Here is a 15,935-nt window from a genome sequence, read left to right as displayed (position 1 = left end):
TAGGACACAGTTGTACAAGTGACGGCGAATGAACGACTCCCCCGAGAAGGGGAAGGAAGGGGTTTTTATAAGTTCGGCGTGGGAGAATGGTCATGTGACCAATTGTTGTGAGGTAAAAGGTATGCAGATGGGTCAGAGTTGTTCCCGGGCCCATGTTAACTATAAACTTTAGCGTTGGAATGTGGGATTAGTTTCGAATTGAACGGATGTTTATGTCGAACGTAAACGAAAAGTTTTTTTTCCCCGTTAGGTTCCACTTTAAGTTAAAGGAAAATTTAATTAGATTTTAATCAAATACAGGACAATTGAGCGACAAATAGTCGACAAAAATTCCGGATTTCACATATGCAAATACCAAAGGTACTAAATTATAAAACCAACGTTCCACAAGCTATGAAATTTAACATCTTTAAAATGTACATAGAAAAAATTAAAAACAGAACTAGTAAATTAGAAAATCAAGAGATGGAAATAGAACACGTCATAAAAATGTTCTTGCTGAATTGTTACCCCAAAAAATATTGGAAAATGGTTAAACTGGACTAATAATAATGACAATAAAAATAAAAAATTTAAAAAAGATTAAAAATGTGTAAAAATGATGCATGTACCTAAACTGTTTGAAAGAGTTAAAAATATACTAAATGGAAAAGTGAATTTAATACCCGAAAAAAAATAATTTACATAAAGGATATTTATATAATAGGGTAGATAAAAAATTCGATTTAATGGAAGAAAAAGAAATTGTGTATTCATTCAATTGCAGTTGTGATCCAGTTAAAACATATATAGGAGAAACAAAAAGAAAGTTAAGCATAGGAATAACAGAGCACATACGTGCAATAAGGGGTAATTATGCAAATTCTGCAGTAGCAGAACACTGCAATAGTTATGGGTGCCAAATCAACAAAGATACTATAAAAATTAAGAAAAAAGAATCAAATAATTACAAACGTCAATTATACGAACATTTANGAAAAAGAAATCGTGTATTCATTCAATTGCAGCTGTGATCCGGTTAAAACATATATAGGAGAAACAAAAAGAAAGTTAAGCATAAGAATAAAAGAGCACATACGTGCAATAAGGGGTAATTATGCAAATTCTGCAGTAGCAGAACACTGCAATAGTTATGGGTGCCAAATCAACAAAGATACTATAAAAATTAAGAAAAAAGAATCAAATAATTACAAACGTCAATTATACGAACATTTAAACATAAAGAAAGAAAGAAATAAAATAAACAATAATTTGGGTCGTATAATCCACCAATCCTGGAGCACCATACTAGATGACGTTTATAAAAAAGCATAGTCTCTAAACTATAATACTGTTGAATTGTGAAAACTTGAAAATTAATGTGAGTTTTTTTGGTTTTCCTATGTGATGTTTTTAGTTTTTAATAATTTACAACCTTTATTTATTATATTTTAATTTATTTATACAGTAAAATGTTTAAATCATTAATTAATTATACAACGAAAAAAAGACATTTATACTCTGTTTTGGAATATGTATTTACAGTAAGTTTTTAAAATTATTTTTATGGCTATGTAAAAAAATTTTAACTTATACAATAACTTATCTTGTTTTATTATTGTTACTTTTTAGTGTGTGGTAGTAGTACCGCTGATGAGGGGCATGCTAGCCCGAAACACGTGTAATATGTGTACAGAAACTATTACTACAGGTGATATAATAAAGAAATTTTGTTTTTTCCTGAACTAACTTTCATTGCTGTGTCAATCTTTAAACACCAGTATTAAGTCCTATTAATAAATAAAGTCCAAGTAGACAATTAAAAATAATATTAGAATTTAAAAGGACAGTAAGGCTTTTACAATTTTATTTCCGTAATGTTCTAAAGAATGGTGTTATGTTGTGAAAATAATATCAAAATACTGTTTAAAGAGTATATAAGTACAAATGTAAGTATTTTTTCTGCAAAAACCGAGAAGTGTTAAAATGAAATTCGACTTATAATACGGGCAAATTCCGTCTTATTAAATAAGTTTTCCAACAATTTCTAGACACACTCTTGGTCATTCGTGAACGTCGATTCGTCTTTAATTTCAACGATTCATAAAATGTTTTTTTTTTGTTAGAACAGATTGAAAACAACTAATTCATTTGAATCAATGTTTTCGTAAATTGATAAAATTAACGTAAGTATAAATTTACTGCAAAATTAAAACATTTTTTAGTTGTCGTGAAAATGACGAAAGTTGTCAATACTCCGAACTCCCAATTATCCCGCATCTTCAAAAGATTAGAAGTATCGTTAAATAGCCAAGTATCACAAGTTCTAGGATATCGCACGACTTTGTCGATAGAATTGAGGCGGAACCGAAAAGGAACAGGCCATCCTTGCAGCTGAATGTGGCGGAAAGGCCTACTTTGCCATTGTTTCCGCAAAAGAGGCTATCGTCTTTTATGCCCATCGTGGAAAAGGCCATCCAAGAACAAGTCAGCCGATGGCGATTGCTTTCTCTTTATGTATTGTTCGCTTTTATCGCCTATTTTCTGTTAGGCGAACGCAATGCCGCTTTCACATTTAAGTTGACTTTCCGGGATTTATAAAACATGTGTCCAGGATTTTTTTTGCGAATGTATTTTGTTACTGGCAATACGAATGAAATTAACAGGATTACCATGGATTATTTTGCAGATATATATTGGATTTTTAATAACATTTGAGAATTTGAAATGCTGTAAGAAAGGTTAAAACTTCGACGTTTTATTAAATGAATGTTTCTTTTCTGAAATTGATTAATACAAGGAACATATTTTTTACAGATTAGGGATAGTTTGATCTGGATCGATCGCTTTCCCTTGCCATATCGCACGCTTTAGCAATATAGGAAGGGAATTGCCTACTCGTTGGTCTTTCTGTGCTAAACTGGTTTAGTTATATACGCAAAAAAATAGAATACACGACAAACTCCACGCGGTTGACCCGGTGGTTAGGCACAAATTTGAGGCAAGTGTTCAATGACTTACTCCATTGAGCCATCTACGAAATACAGATAACAAATTCATTTATAAATTGCATTATAATTTATTACCTTGACTTAAAACTTTCCGGACATTAATTGAAACGAATATATTGTAAAATCATCGACAGATCATCACGAGGTTGCAAACAAACAAACAAAATAAATTAGTTCTAACGGAGACCGTAATAAGTGTCTGATGTGACTAATCTTTTCTATGATTGATTCTTGACTCGAAAATATATCATGGCAAATGTTCTTAAATGTTGTGCCACGAAGACATATTCTCGGAGGTGAATCACAAATAAAGGTATATTTAAAATTTGTAAATGCAAATAAATATTCAATTTTTATGCGCTCTCAATTATAGTTATAACGCATAAAATTACATTGTATTATCTATTCATATCAGGCAAATACAGTATTACAGAAGTTACCCGTATTATAAGAAACAGAAATCAAACCAAATATTTAAAAATTTAATATTAAAGATGTTAAATTAGAAATGAAAAATTCAATGCTTTAACCTTTGCCGGGAATGTATATTTATAATGTTATCAAAAGTACTTTACCTGGAAACCTTACGAATACCAAGGAGTGCAATTGACGTTCTTCCGCTCTTCCACATAGAACGAAAATCGCTGCAACGAACGTAATTTGATAAATATAGTCGAAGAGCAAACACGTTGCCATAAACACAAAAAGTTCTTTATATACAGGGATATTGGCAATGAATATTCCTACTAGAAACGATGCAACATTAGTGAGAGAAGTGATTGTGATAGAAACACCCGACTCTGTGAATGTTTCGGCCATTCTTTCTTCCACAGATTTCTTTGGATCGGTTTTCATCCACGCCGATAACATAACAAATGTATCGTCCATACCAATACCTATAATTGATATTATTTCTTAATTATAATTATTATATATTCAAATAAAATAAGAATATTGTACAAACACAAATAAATACCATAACTAAAATGAAAAATGTAAATATATCCTATGAGTATGTGTGTATATGATATGTGTATAAAAAAATATAGCCTATAAAATTAGTATTCGAAATATTCTATATTCTATTTTATATTACGTGTGATTAACTAATAATTACACATAGAAGTAAAGTGATAGACAAACAGAATGGAATGTCATTTGTTAATTACAAAAAAATTTCTCTTAGCTTTTATATTTAAAGTTGTTTTTAAAATTTATTTATCGAATAGAATTTACTTTACTGGGATTATTTGATGTTTTGTGACAAATACCGTGAAACCCCAGCACCTATTACTCGACAAGAACTCGACACGTAATATAAAAAGTGGTGAAAAAGTATGGAATTTCACGTGATAAATATAATGTGCCGTAGTTTGTCCGTGCAACGCAAGCACTCTCTAGTTGCCATTAATGTTTTTTCTCCACAGGAAATAAGGTATTCGCTTTTAAAAGCGCTTCTCTTCATCCAAGAACCTTTTACTGCCTAATTCTTTTAATTTAACTTGTTCTAACGCATCACTTAATAATGATGTTATAATAACACACGAGGATACAGAATTCTAATACGATTTACGGGTGGAAAAACTAAAGCACATACACTCAACACAAATATAAACAAATATCTCTCACATTATCGCGTTAATTTCGAGTCCTCTCTATAGAGGGGACTCGAAATTTACGCGACAATGTGGCAGCAGTACTTTCTGTATAAAGTATTGCTCTCCAATAGGTGTAAAGTACGTGAGAAAAACCCGTAAAATTCCACGCGACCGACTCACTAGTGAGTAGCGAACTGACTAACCATTAGTGTTTAGCGATTTTGTTTATTCGGCCGTGCCCAACAAACTATCGTTTATTATTATTATACAAAAATGACTTACCTAAAATAAGAAACGGAATCATATATGTTATAGGAGATATTTTATAACCCACATAGAGCAGAAGGCCGTATCCAGAAATCACACTCATTCCCGTGGCTATGGACGACATGATTCCGGTCCAAGGTTTACTTCGGAGAAAGTCTGGCCATAAACAACTAACAACGGTAAAAGTAACCATCAAGAATGCAGAACTCGGAATATATTTTAGAGTAGCGACAAACAACTGACTTTTCGATTCAAGCCTAGAAAGCGACACGTCTTTCTTTATTTTGATATAAGAAACGTTCAGTCTATTCAAGATGTCTACGAATTGATTTTCCCATATTATTGCTTTTTCTTCCGCCCATTTATTCGAATCGTCTAGAAAATAGAACAATTTAACAGCTTTGGCAGATATTACGCATCCCTCTTCGTTCAGTTTCACACCGCCCAATGTTATAACGTCGTAATTTCTGCTCGTATTGCCAATTGGATATTTTAACCGAAATGTCCCATTTTGCAACGCTTTCAGTTTATTGTCTATACGAAGAATTTTATTTTCGTAACACTTTCCATTGTTTCTAGCACAGATGTCTTTGTAGTTCCATCCGTCGTCTTCGCCAATAAAGAAATTTTGAATTTCCCGATCCAAAGTGACGATTTCCCGAAAGACGAACTCTCGTAGAATCGAGCCTCCGTCCGTGGCTTCGACAATAACGGTTCCGTAATGAATAGAATGCAATAATCTCCCGGGATAGAAATTTGACGCGAGATCTATGGGAAATAATTGCATCAAATGCGACTTGTGCTTGTCGATAATCCCCCCGGTTGGAATTATGGAGTCGTCGCTTAGATCTTGAGAGAAGTTTTGAAATCCTGTGGCTGATAACAACGTCATGAAGATCGGCACGACTATGTACCATGACGTGTGTCTTGAGACATTTATCCCGTGTTTATGAAAGGTTTTGGATAAGAATCGGTATGCAATTCCGATACACATGTTTGAAATCTGTAAAAATATATAATAATGATAATCAGTTAATTAATTACTATATGAAAGATAATGTCGTAGTCGACTAACATTTGTAAAATTAACATTACAAATTATATCGTCTATTTTAACGTTAAATTTCTTATCTTTAACTGGAAAGTTTTGGTGCTTAATGAAGTTATTATACCTGATTGTTATGATATTTTAACCGTTAAAAGCGAAAACGGTGTTATTAAGTTTTCCCAGAATACTAACTTACTGTTATGCTTCAGTTACTGACAGCATTACTTACACATTCGTTGAGAAAAATTAGGAATGTTTACCTTATTTACTACAGCCGATAGCCGTTAAAACCCGTCGGCTGCGCCTAGTGCCGATTAGGCACCAATCGATTTTTAATTAGTTCGTGTAAAAATTAGTGATGTAACGAATATTCGGTTACTATTCGGTATTCGGCTTATTCGGCCTTTTTCGCTATTCGGCCGAATACCGAATATTTAATCACTATTCGGCCGAATACCGAATATTTAATCACTATTCGGCCGAATACCGAATACCTAAAAACAGGAGTAATAAATAACAAAAACACAGTAAATTAATTATTTTGGTATTTAGATTTAATATTATGGGGTTAGTGTTGTTTGTTTATATTTATTTATAACTTTTAACATGCACAAAACAAAAAAGAACATAATATTAGTCACTTGTATTCAGTGTTCCCTCTAATTGTTTTTTGTATTTGAGCGAAACATGTACTTCTCTGTGCAAAAAATAATTTTGCTGAGCAGATTCTGAGCATAAAAATTTTCTGAGCATATAATATATATATATATATATATTCTCATTTTTTCCTATAAAAATTAAAATAATCTATACTAATATTATAAACAGGTAATGTTTGTATGTATGTATGTAAGTTTTTTTGCAGCAGGTAATCTCCGAAACTACTCATCCGATTTCAAAAATTCTTTCACCAATATTTAAAATGGAACCTCAGGGTGGACATAGCCTGTATATTATTCCATTAAACGTTTTAGAGTGGGAAAAATAGATAACAGATGCTACTTCCTTCTAGGGAAGTTAGAACATCTTCTGTTTTTCCCTTATCTGCGAAAAATCTCGCTTTGATGGGAAATGTTTACCCCTCACATATTCCCCTTTCCGTCCGTTCCCACGGAAAAATCTTTGTATGATGATTCGTCGCCGATCGTCAGATATACAGGAAATTTATCAGAATTCGGCGAGTTCATCAACAGACCTGGAAGAATCAGGACTCCACACATATTTCTCCTGATGGCCAACGCCCTTAGACGAGTCACATAGAATAATTCCAGAGTTAGCGCTTAGAAGATATACTTTGATTTTGTGCGCATATCGATGTCCCATGGAATGAAGTTTGAGAACTATATATACGAAGTGCCTTTGCCTACAGAGAAGAGACGAACGACAACTGAACCAGGTTGTATGTTTACTAACGTATTTGTGAGCTGTCTCTCTCGATCGCGTATCGGTTAAGTATAAGTCCATATCTCTCTCGACATATAGATTGTAATTTGTAGTCATTGTCTCTTACTACCATATATTTGTACTATTTTTATTGGTTTATGTTCAATTAAATTTATTCTTTTTTATTTGTTAAAGAATGTCTCCTTTAGAGTCTCTAAATCAGATCTATAAAGTAATCACACGCGTGTTTGTCCGCGGATCGATTAATTGACAAACTGGTGTCGGGACCTGACAAGATGTAGAATTCACCATCTAGATCGTTTTTAAACATTTTTTTCGCCCTCCTATAAAAAAAGTTACGAGAGCCGATCTCGCGATCGGAAGTGACAAAGATCAAAATCTTTGTCCTTGGCTACTCACACAACTATACAGAACATACCAGCAAATTCTTATCGGTTAAGTTATAAATCTACTCGTTATTCGCGTAATCGGCCAAATATCTAGCGGGCGGGCGGCTAAAGGCCCGGGACCGGTACCGGATAGAATTGGAAGCGTTATACGTGTAGCATTAACCCGAGGTCGTAGGCTTCCACCGGCTAAACCGGGTGAGGTTGGTGCTCCGTAAAGCCCGTGCGCGAATCTGGCTTTTTGGAATCTGACGATACAGAGATTCCACTCCGCCACTAATATTCGAATATACAATAGCAATCTTATTTTTTCACGCGTAGTATAGAAATTTGTAATGAGATACGTAATGCGGTTATAATAAAATATCGCGCGATTATTTTCGTATAATTAAAATTGATATATATATATATATATATATATATATATATCAATTTTAATTTGTGTCCCTATATTTCACTTTTTAGCCAAAACTAAACGGGGATTCGCTTCTATTTAGTCGGATGGACAGCAATCATGAGGCAGCAATCCTACTAAATAGAACCGAATCCCCGTGGCAACAACACTGCAGTATAAAAAAAACAGTATTATTGACCGAAATAATATTAAAATATTGTACAAAGTAAAAAATCTTGTAAAAAGACGTGTTATAGAACATTACTGTATCAAAGGATATGTAAACTGTATTAATTTGATGTTAAAGCATGCTGGGATAGCTTGATAGAGAATAAAACTATTGGCAATGTAAGATTGTAAAGTCCACTGATGAGGCTGATAAGCGAAATATATATGGATAAAAAAGAGAAATAAAGTGAGAAATACTAAATAAGTTTCTAGTTCATCTCTGTTTTTAATTCTATCGAAATCGGATTTTAAAAAGTCAATTTCACTTGTCAAGAATTTTTTAAAAGAAAATTTTTAAAATTTATTATTTTGATATTTAGAATAACCGATCCCATTATTTTATTATTTATTTACTTAAGTCTTTAATATTTGAATGCGAATTAGAAAATTAAAGTGATATTAATTATTTGCATATATCAATAAATCGATGTAAAAATGTACGTAATATAAAATCATATTAAAGAATGTTGTAATGTAGATAAAGCTCTAAATTATAAATCGTATTGTCCTTTACTAATACAAAAGAATAATTTTCTGACCACATTGTCTAAGATTTGGATTAGAACAATCAAAGTATAAGACAGACAAAAAGAACAAAGTGAATTAATAAATAAATTCTTATTAAAAATATAAATATTTGCATCTAAAACAATACCAGTGTAGTATTTTTCGATTTATATACACTCTATTTAAGTAAAATTGACTTAAATTACATAACAGAAATTAATTTACTTATTTCTAATGATTGAGGTTTTTCAAAACAAAATTACTGTAATTGTTTTAAAACAAAATAGTCAGAAAATACTTACGCAGGAAGTAAAGTGTGCCAAGGAAAAAGCTATTTTAACGATCAGACATCAGCAATTATCTCTAGGGTTACCGGTGTTAAAAATAATCTGAATTTATGCATAATTATAAAAACAAATAAATCACTATATTTAGATCCGCTTAATCGTCAAATCAGCACTAAAACTTTTGGAAATATTAATAATTATTTTACTGAAAAAACTTGTTTTCGAAGTTCGTAACAATTATTCCTTATCGAACGACGATACGTGACGTACTAAAACAGAATAACGGTTATCTACACGTGTGACGTCAGTTTTAATTAAGTAATCGGGTTAGTACGGGTACAACTTTCGTATGGTCAATTATAGATTCTTCCTTATCGCATTTTGGCATTTCCTGTGTGATAAAATACAGTAAGTTCTAGTGCTACATGTTAAACTATTAACATATCGTGATACAAACTGAAAACAAAAATCATGCAAAATAAAAAAAGGAAACAGATCTGATTTTAAGTGAGTTTCTCGGTTTTATATTTGGTGAAAAGATTATTGTTTCGTCATAAATCAACGCACTTATAATACGTAACTTTAATTCAATTTTTCTTTCTTTCATTTCAGTTCGTTTATTTTATTACTTTCCGGCGACATTATGTTAAAAATTGGCACGTGAAAAAAATATTAAGGTATTTTCAAGGGTTTCTCTCTATCTATTGATTTACTAAATACAAGTATTTAATTAATAGGTTAATAAAATGAAATCTTGTAAATTATTTAATGCAGATTGTTGGTAAACACACTTATATATACGCATAATTATTCGTTAACATGTAAACAGTATCAAAATATGTAAATTATGTATGTCGATACACAGTCAAGTATTGTACGGCTGTTTTAGTTATTTTAAATGAGTGTAAACTTTTTATTTTATAACAGTCACACTCTGTATATATTATATTTTTGATATACCATAATTAGTGCATAGTTTGCTGTAGTCTTTATTCTTTAATTATTATTTATTTGCACTTAATTAAAAATACAGACAAACTTTACTTGTTTCCAGATATACGCTATCGGATGGCAATGTTTAAAGTACATTCGAAGATCATAGTCTAATAACCGGATAAAACGATTAAAATTAAAATCAAATTTATACTCTAATTAAATGTAACAAACAAATAATAAATAGAAAAAATGAATTGTTTGTAACTAGGGTTTCTCAAACGGGATCCCTGCTGTTTTTTTACCCCGGGAAATCCCGCAATTTTTTTAAAAGTTCACTTTTTTCTTATTTTGTGTTAAGTTTGAAGAAATTTTACAAATATAAAGTATAATTAACTCATAAACTGTCAGAATGCCGGAATGCATTTATATTTATTAATTTAAGCCTGCTTATTAGTTTTTTTTGTTTATATGTCTCAAAAATAAATAATTGTTGAACTGCGGGCTTTGTAGTAATCCTCAATTGATACGTTCTGAAGTGATTCCAACAGAGGTTTTAAAAATTTGTATATATATATATATATATATTTACAGAAATTTTGCGAAAAACAATTCCTTACTACCACCTGCAGTGAATTATCTGGCAGAGTGAGAGCTCTGTATTCTCGCGATTATTATGAGCACAATTGCAATTGAATAAAATAACAATGTGGAACGTTTAACCTTTACCATAATACTACACATTCTATCTTTTTCTCCTGGTTTCAATGACCGGCCAAATCCCAATTAATTTCAAATAAGTTATTGCAGCTTTTTTGACAACGCGATTTTCTCGCTCGGTGTTATCGCTGTGCTGTCTCGCGATCATAACACGATAAGAAATTTAATACTTTTGATTCTGATGAAACCGTGTTGTAGTTTACTTTGCTTTTTTACAGACACACTACGGTGACATTATTCAATACTTGGCAGATTATTCATTACTTTATTTAGTTGGGACGCTATTTACAAATTTAATACTTTCAATTTTGCAACAATTAAAATCTATGTTTATTATGTGGCAATACCATTTAGTAATTGTGACCCGAACATTTATTCGGCAATTTTATCAATATTTTTTTTAATTATTAAAAATAAAATTGTAGACTTCATTACTGTCAATAGTATTTGTTAAATTTGAAAGAAAACATTCCCCCGAGTGCAAAAACAATTTGTTAGTCATTTAACTCACTACTGACAGAAAGAAGTTTTTGAAAACAAAGTAATAAAACGATTAGCACTTTGTTGTCGTTCAAAGTGGGGGACTAGTAGAATCTATTACTTTCGCGGTAGAAAATAAACAAAGCTTTACTATCCTAAAGTTGAAAGATAATACAATCCTGTAAAATTTAACAAATCTGATGTGAATAACTGAAATTAAAATTATTTATAAATTGTGAATATGTCACACTTCCTTTTGTGAATTTGTGAGCTGCGAGTTAACTCAAGGATTTTCCTGTAATCGCCTATTATCTACATTTATACTACGTTATAATTTATAATTTATTTTGTTCGTAACCAATCCCTTTAATCAAGAATGTCAGAATCATTTGTTTGGAAATATTTCGTTAAGGATTTGAAACAAGAATTTGCAACCTGTAATGAATGTAAAACACAGATAAAGTGTAAAGGTTTTTCAACAAGCGGCCTTATCAGACATCTGCGTAACAAGCATAATATTGACAAATTATCTGTCACTAGTACTAAGCGTACAGCCGAGGAAACTGGAGAAACTAGTAGTAAGCGATTAGCCTCTCAACAAACCTTACCATCGCTTTTTATTAAGAAAGAAACGTGTGAAGAAATAGTAACAAAACTTGCGACTTTAGATGGCATCTCTATCAACTCTATTACAAAAAGTGAGTTCATCAGAAAATCATTGACAGACAGAGGATACACTTTACCAAAAAATCCATCAGATGTAATGGATCTCATCCATTCGCATTACAAACAAATCAAACAACGATTATGTTCTGAAATTGATAGCCAAATAAATGGAGGATCAAGGTTTAGTTTATCCTTGGATGAATATACTTCACTAAACAATCGGCGGTATTTAAATATAAACATACACAAAAGTGACGGAACATTTTGGAACTTAGGAATGGTGAAGATTTCCAATGTTCTACCTGCAGAAACTGCCGTCCAAGTAATCAAAGAAAAGTTAAAAGAATTTCACATATCTTTAGAAAAACACGTGGTGGCTTGTGTTACTGATGATGCAGCTGTAATGGTGAAATTTGGAAGGTTAATTCAATGTGAGCATCAGTTATGTTATGCACACGGAATTCATTTAGCGGTATGTGATGTTTTGTACAAAAAGTCAACCACTTCAGTAGCAGTCCCTCTTTCTGAAGAAATTCAAACTGAAGATGAAGAGCGCAATGACGATATTGAGAAAGATGAAGAAGACTTCAGTTATAGTATTGATTTTGTAAGTGTTTTGTGTGAGCGTTTGGCTGAAGATCCTTTCGATATAGATATTTCATTTGAATTACATGACACACTAGGTAATGAAATCGTCTGTTCTCAAATCATTAATAAGGTTAGAAAAATAGCAAAATTTTTTCGCAAATCACCTTTAAAGAATAACATCTTACAAAAATACGTTGAACAGGAACATGGGAAAAATTTGCACTTATTTCTGGATTCCAAAACCCGATGGAATAGCCTTTTAGCCATGTTAGAGCGATTTATTAAAATAAGATCATCCATATCGAAAGCAATCATTGACTGTAATAAAGATACGGACAATTTTGATCTTGACAAACAAGAAGTTACTGTAATTCGTGACATCGTGGCATCACTGCAGCCATTAAAAGCTGGAGCAGAAAAGCTTGGCAACAGAGGATCGACTTTACTTTCATCGGAAGGTATTTTTTCTTTTATTATAAATGAGTTAAATCAACTAAACACACCTTTTTCAAGAAGACTAAAAGAGTCGTTTATTCGACGCATAGCAGAGAGAAAAAATGTAAAACTGACTGGCCTAATACAATATCTCAATAGTGGAAAGAATTATGGAAAAGTTTCAACTTTCCCAAGTGAAAAAAGTTTGCCAGCCTTACCAACCAAGACTATGTTAATTTTATCAGCAAAACAGATGTTAGGTCGTCTTTTTGGAGTATCTACTGATTCTACTTCCGGTGATACAGATCAACTACCAGATGTCGCAAGCTCATCTGCAATGACTTTAGCTGAAAAGCTTGATGCTGCTATCAAAGAAGCTGAGATAGACAGATCAAGAAAAGTGGACAACAAAAGCAGTACTGAAACGCGTCTCGAGAACGAAATAGAAATCTTTGAGGCTACAGGTGAAAAAACACACAACATCTGTCTTCTGTTAAATGCGTTAAAAACGATTCCACCCACATCGATTGAATCAGAAAGGGCATTCTCGGCAGCAGGACTTTTTATTACCAAATTAAGAACCAGATTGAGTGATCGGAGTATCGACCATCTTTGTTTCTTAAGATCTCATTATAAAAATTTACAGTAATATTTGTATTATGTTTTATTTAAATAAAAAATATTATTTTCTAAGTTAGAAGTTTGATCAAAGTTCATTTTTTTCTTTAAATTTTTAACTCAATTCGTAGGCAATTTTTGTTATAAGCAGTTTCTAACAAACATTAACAAATTTTTTTCTATTTGTGAATTTTCTACGTAATTCAAAGGTATTTCTAATACATATTTTACACATCATTATTAATACGATTTTGGAGATTGTAGAACACTTAAATTACTTTAAAAAATAAAAAATAATCATATCATTCGATTTCAAGATATTTTTTATATTTTACAAATAATTTATTATATCCCGGGATTTCCCCGGATTCCGGGAAACAGTTCACATTTATCCCGGAATCCCGAGACAAGCAAAAGACCGGGAAATGAGAAACCCTATTTGTAACTACAAAAATAATCGTAGAAAGTTATTTTAGACTGTGTAATATCTATTTTTAAGCGAATCACTTATTATATTGAACAGAAACGTACTCGGCAAATTAAAACATTTAATACAAAGTGATCAGTTATCTAATTTTTAAACGAATCGAAGATTCGATAGTTTTTAACTGTACGTCAAATAAATTTTGTAGTTAACGTGTAGTAATTCTTCCTTCTCATTAATAACGAGAGAATAAATAGTTAAAACCCGTTGTAGGAGGCTGTACAGAAAGATATAGGTCACACCAGCTGTCCGGAAGCCACCACTCCGTCGTCCTCTCGTCACACGATGTTTATTTTCAGTCGCACGTGGTTCCGGTGCTTTATAGAAAGTTTCTGATTGGTTTATTCTTTAAATGAACGTTAATTATTTTATTTAAAGTAAATGTCCGGAGAGATTATGAAAATACTATATCAAACTCCCATTCGAGTTAAACTGTTTGATTTAACGTGTAAATCCTTATTTTCAATTATCGAGGAAAGAAATGTCTTTCAGTAAAAACGACTTCGAGTTATCTCGTTTCGAGTTAACCAGGTTCCACAGAATTATTTATTAACTTCAGAACTGATCCCTGTAGTTCCTTAACACTGTAGTAGTATTTACGTATTTTAGTATATAATCTATACTAAAGCCACTTTAGCGTTGGTATAATTGAGCACAAGACTAGACAAGAAGCGTATCACACAAATCTATACTATATTTACATTATATTATATAATATAAATTAATTTACCTTTCCGTGAAAATCGTTTCATTACACAATAAAATTATTCGAGTTTGACTTGAAAATAAAAAAAGGATATTTACGCAGAATGTAAAGAATTACGTCATCTTGAGTGGTCAGACATCAATAACTACCTCCGACGCCATTAAGTTTTACAAAAATAATGTTAATCTATGCTTAAAAAGGGAAATAAATTTATAAATTTACATCTTATTGTTCGTTAAACTTAGAAGAAACAATTGAACAATTAAGGACAATCGAAAATGCCTGCCAGCGCGTGTGGCTAAACACGAAACTAGCGATCTGCACGATCAATTGCTTTGTAGAAATTCGAGGCCAACAAATTATTACGTTAAGCGATTATCGTGTTCGATGAACTTCTAAAGATCACTAGAACTTCGTCGAGTCCGATCAAAAATATTATTTGTGAAAATAAAAATTACAATTAATGAGTCTACCAGAAACATTGTTTTTAAAGAAGCTTCAGGACGTACTGTACACTAAGTTATTCCCGGATAAAATATTACACTTAGGATGTATTTTATTTATTTTATTTATTACTAAACGTCACCTAATTTGTTTTATTTTAATATACAAGTTTACAAGTTCGATTACTATAATTGTACACTTTATCTTTTGTACAAACGTTATTTTTAGAAGTAAATAAGCGAAAACAGCGTAAAGTTGTATTTAGTACTAAATGAAATTAAAATTTGTTAAAGAAATGAAAACATTGTACTGTACGTTTAATTAAAAATAGGCGAACTTTGAATCTATTTTATTAACTAAATTTTAACTCCTTTTTAAATCAAAATTCGACTAGAGATTTTGGTTATCTAGTTTTAGTACAATAAAAGCGACATTGACACCGTCTTCGTCTTCACTATTTAGCCATATTGGATTATCGACCGAATACACGGCGCCGCGACGTAAGCGACTTAAACACAGATGACCGGCACTACTGTATTGCTAGCAGGAAAAGTATGATGTACTGTACAGAGGCAAACCGCTACTAATTTGAGGTGGAGAGGATATATTTTAAATTAAATAAATTAAAAAATATGATTAAAAATTGCAGCCGGGCATTATGACGATGTGACAATACATAATTTTTGTGAAAAAATTATTACAGGTAATTATGGTCTTTAATTAACATGATTATGATATGCGTAAGAATCGTG

The 15,935-nt window shown here is 31.6% G+C and overlaps 1 protein-coding gene across 1 annotated transcript; it reads right to left on the bottom strand.

Annotated features, from left to right (window-relative positions):
- Window positions 1-3,565: 3,565 nt before the first annotated feature.
- Window positions 3,566-9,360, bottom strand: LOC111639921 (patched domain-containing protein 3-like; the record flags this gene model as incomplete). The annotated part of the gene is made up of 3 exons (XM_023385878.1): window positions 9,125-9,360; window positions 4,871-5,858; window positions 3,566-3,886 (listed from the first exon to the last, which is right to left on the bottom strand). Coding segments are annotated over exons 2-3 (1,300 nt in total), but the record flags the coding sequence as incomplete, so codon positions are not given.
- Between the last annotated feature and the right edge of the window lie 6,575 nt (window positions 9,361-15,935).

Source organism: Centruroides sculpturatus, unplaced genomic scaffold (genome assembly GCF_000671375.1).
Source record: "Centruroides sculpturatus isolate CEXI.00-Female unplaced genomic scaffold, Cexi_2.0 scaffold1272, whole genome shotgun sequence".
Taxonomy (NCBI): domain Eukaryota; kingdom Metazoa; phylum Arthropoda; class Arachnida; order Scorpiones; family Buthidae; genus Centruroides; species Centruroides sculpturatus.
This window is presented reverse-complemented; position numbering and strand designations above follow the sequence as displayed.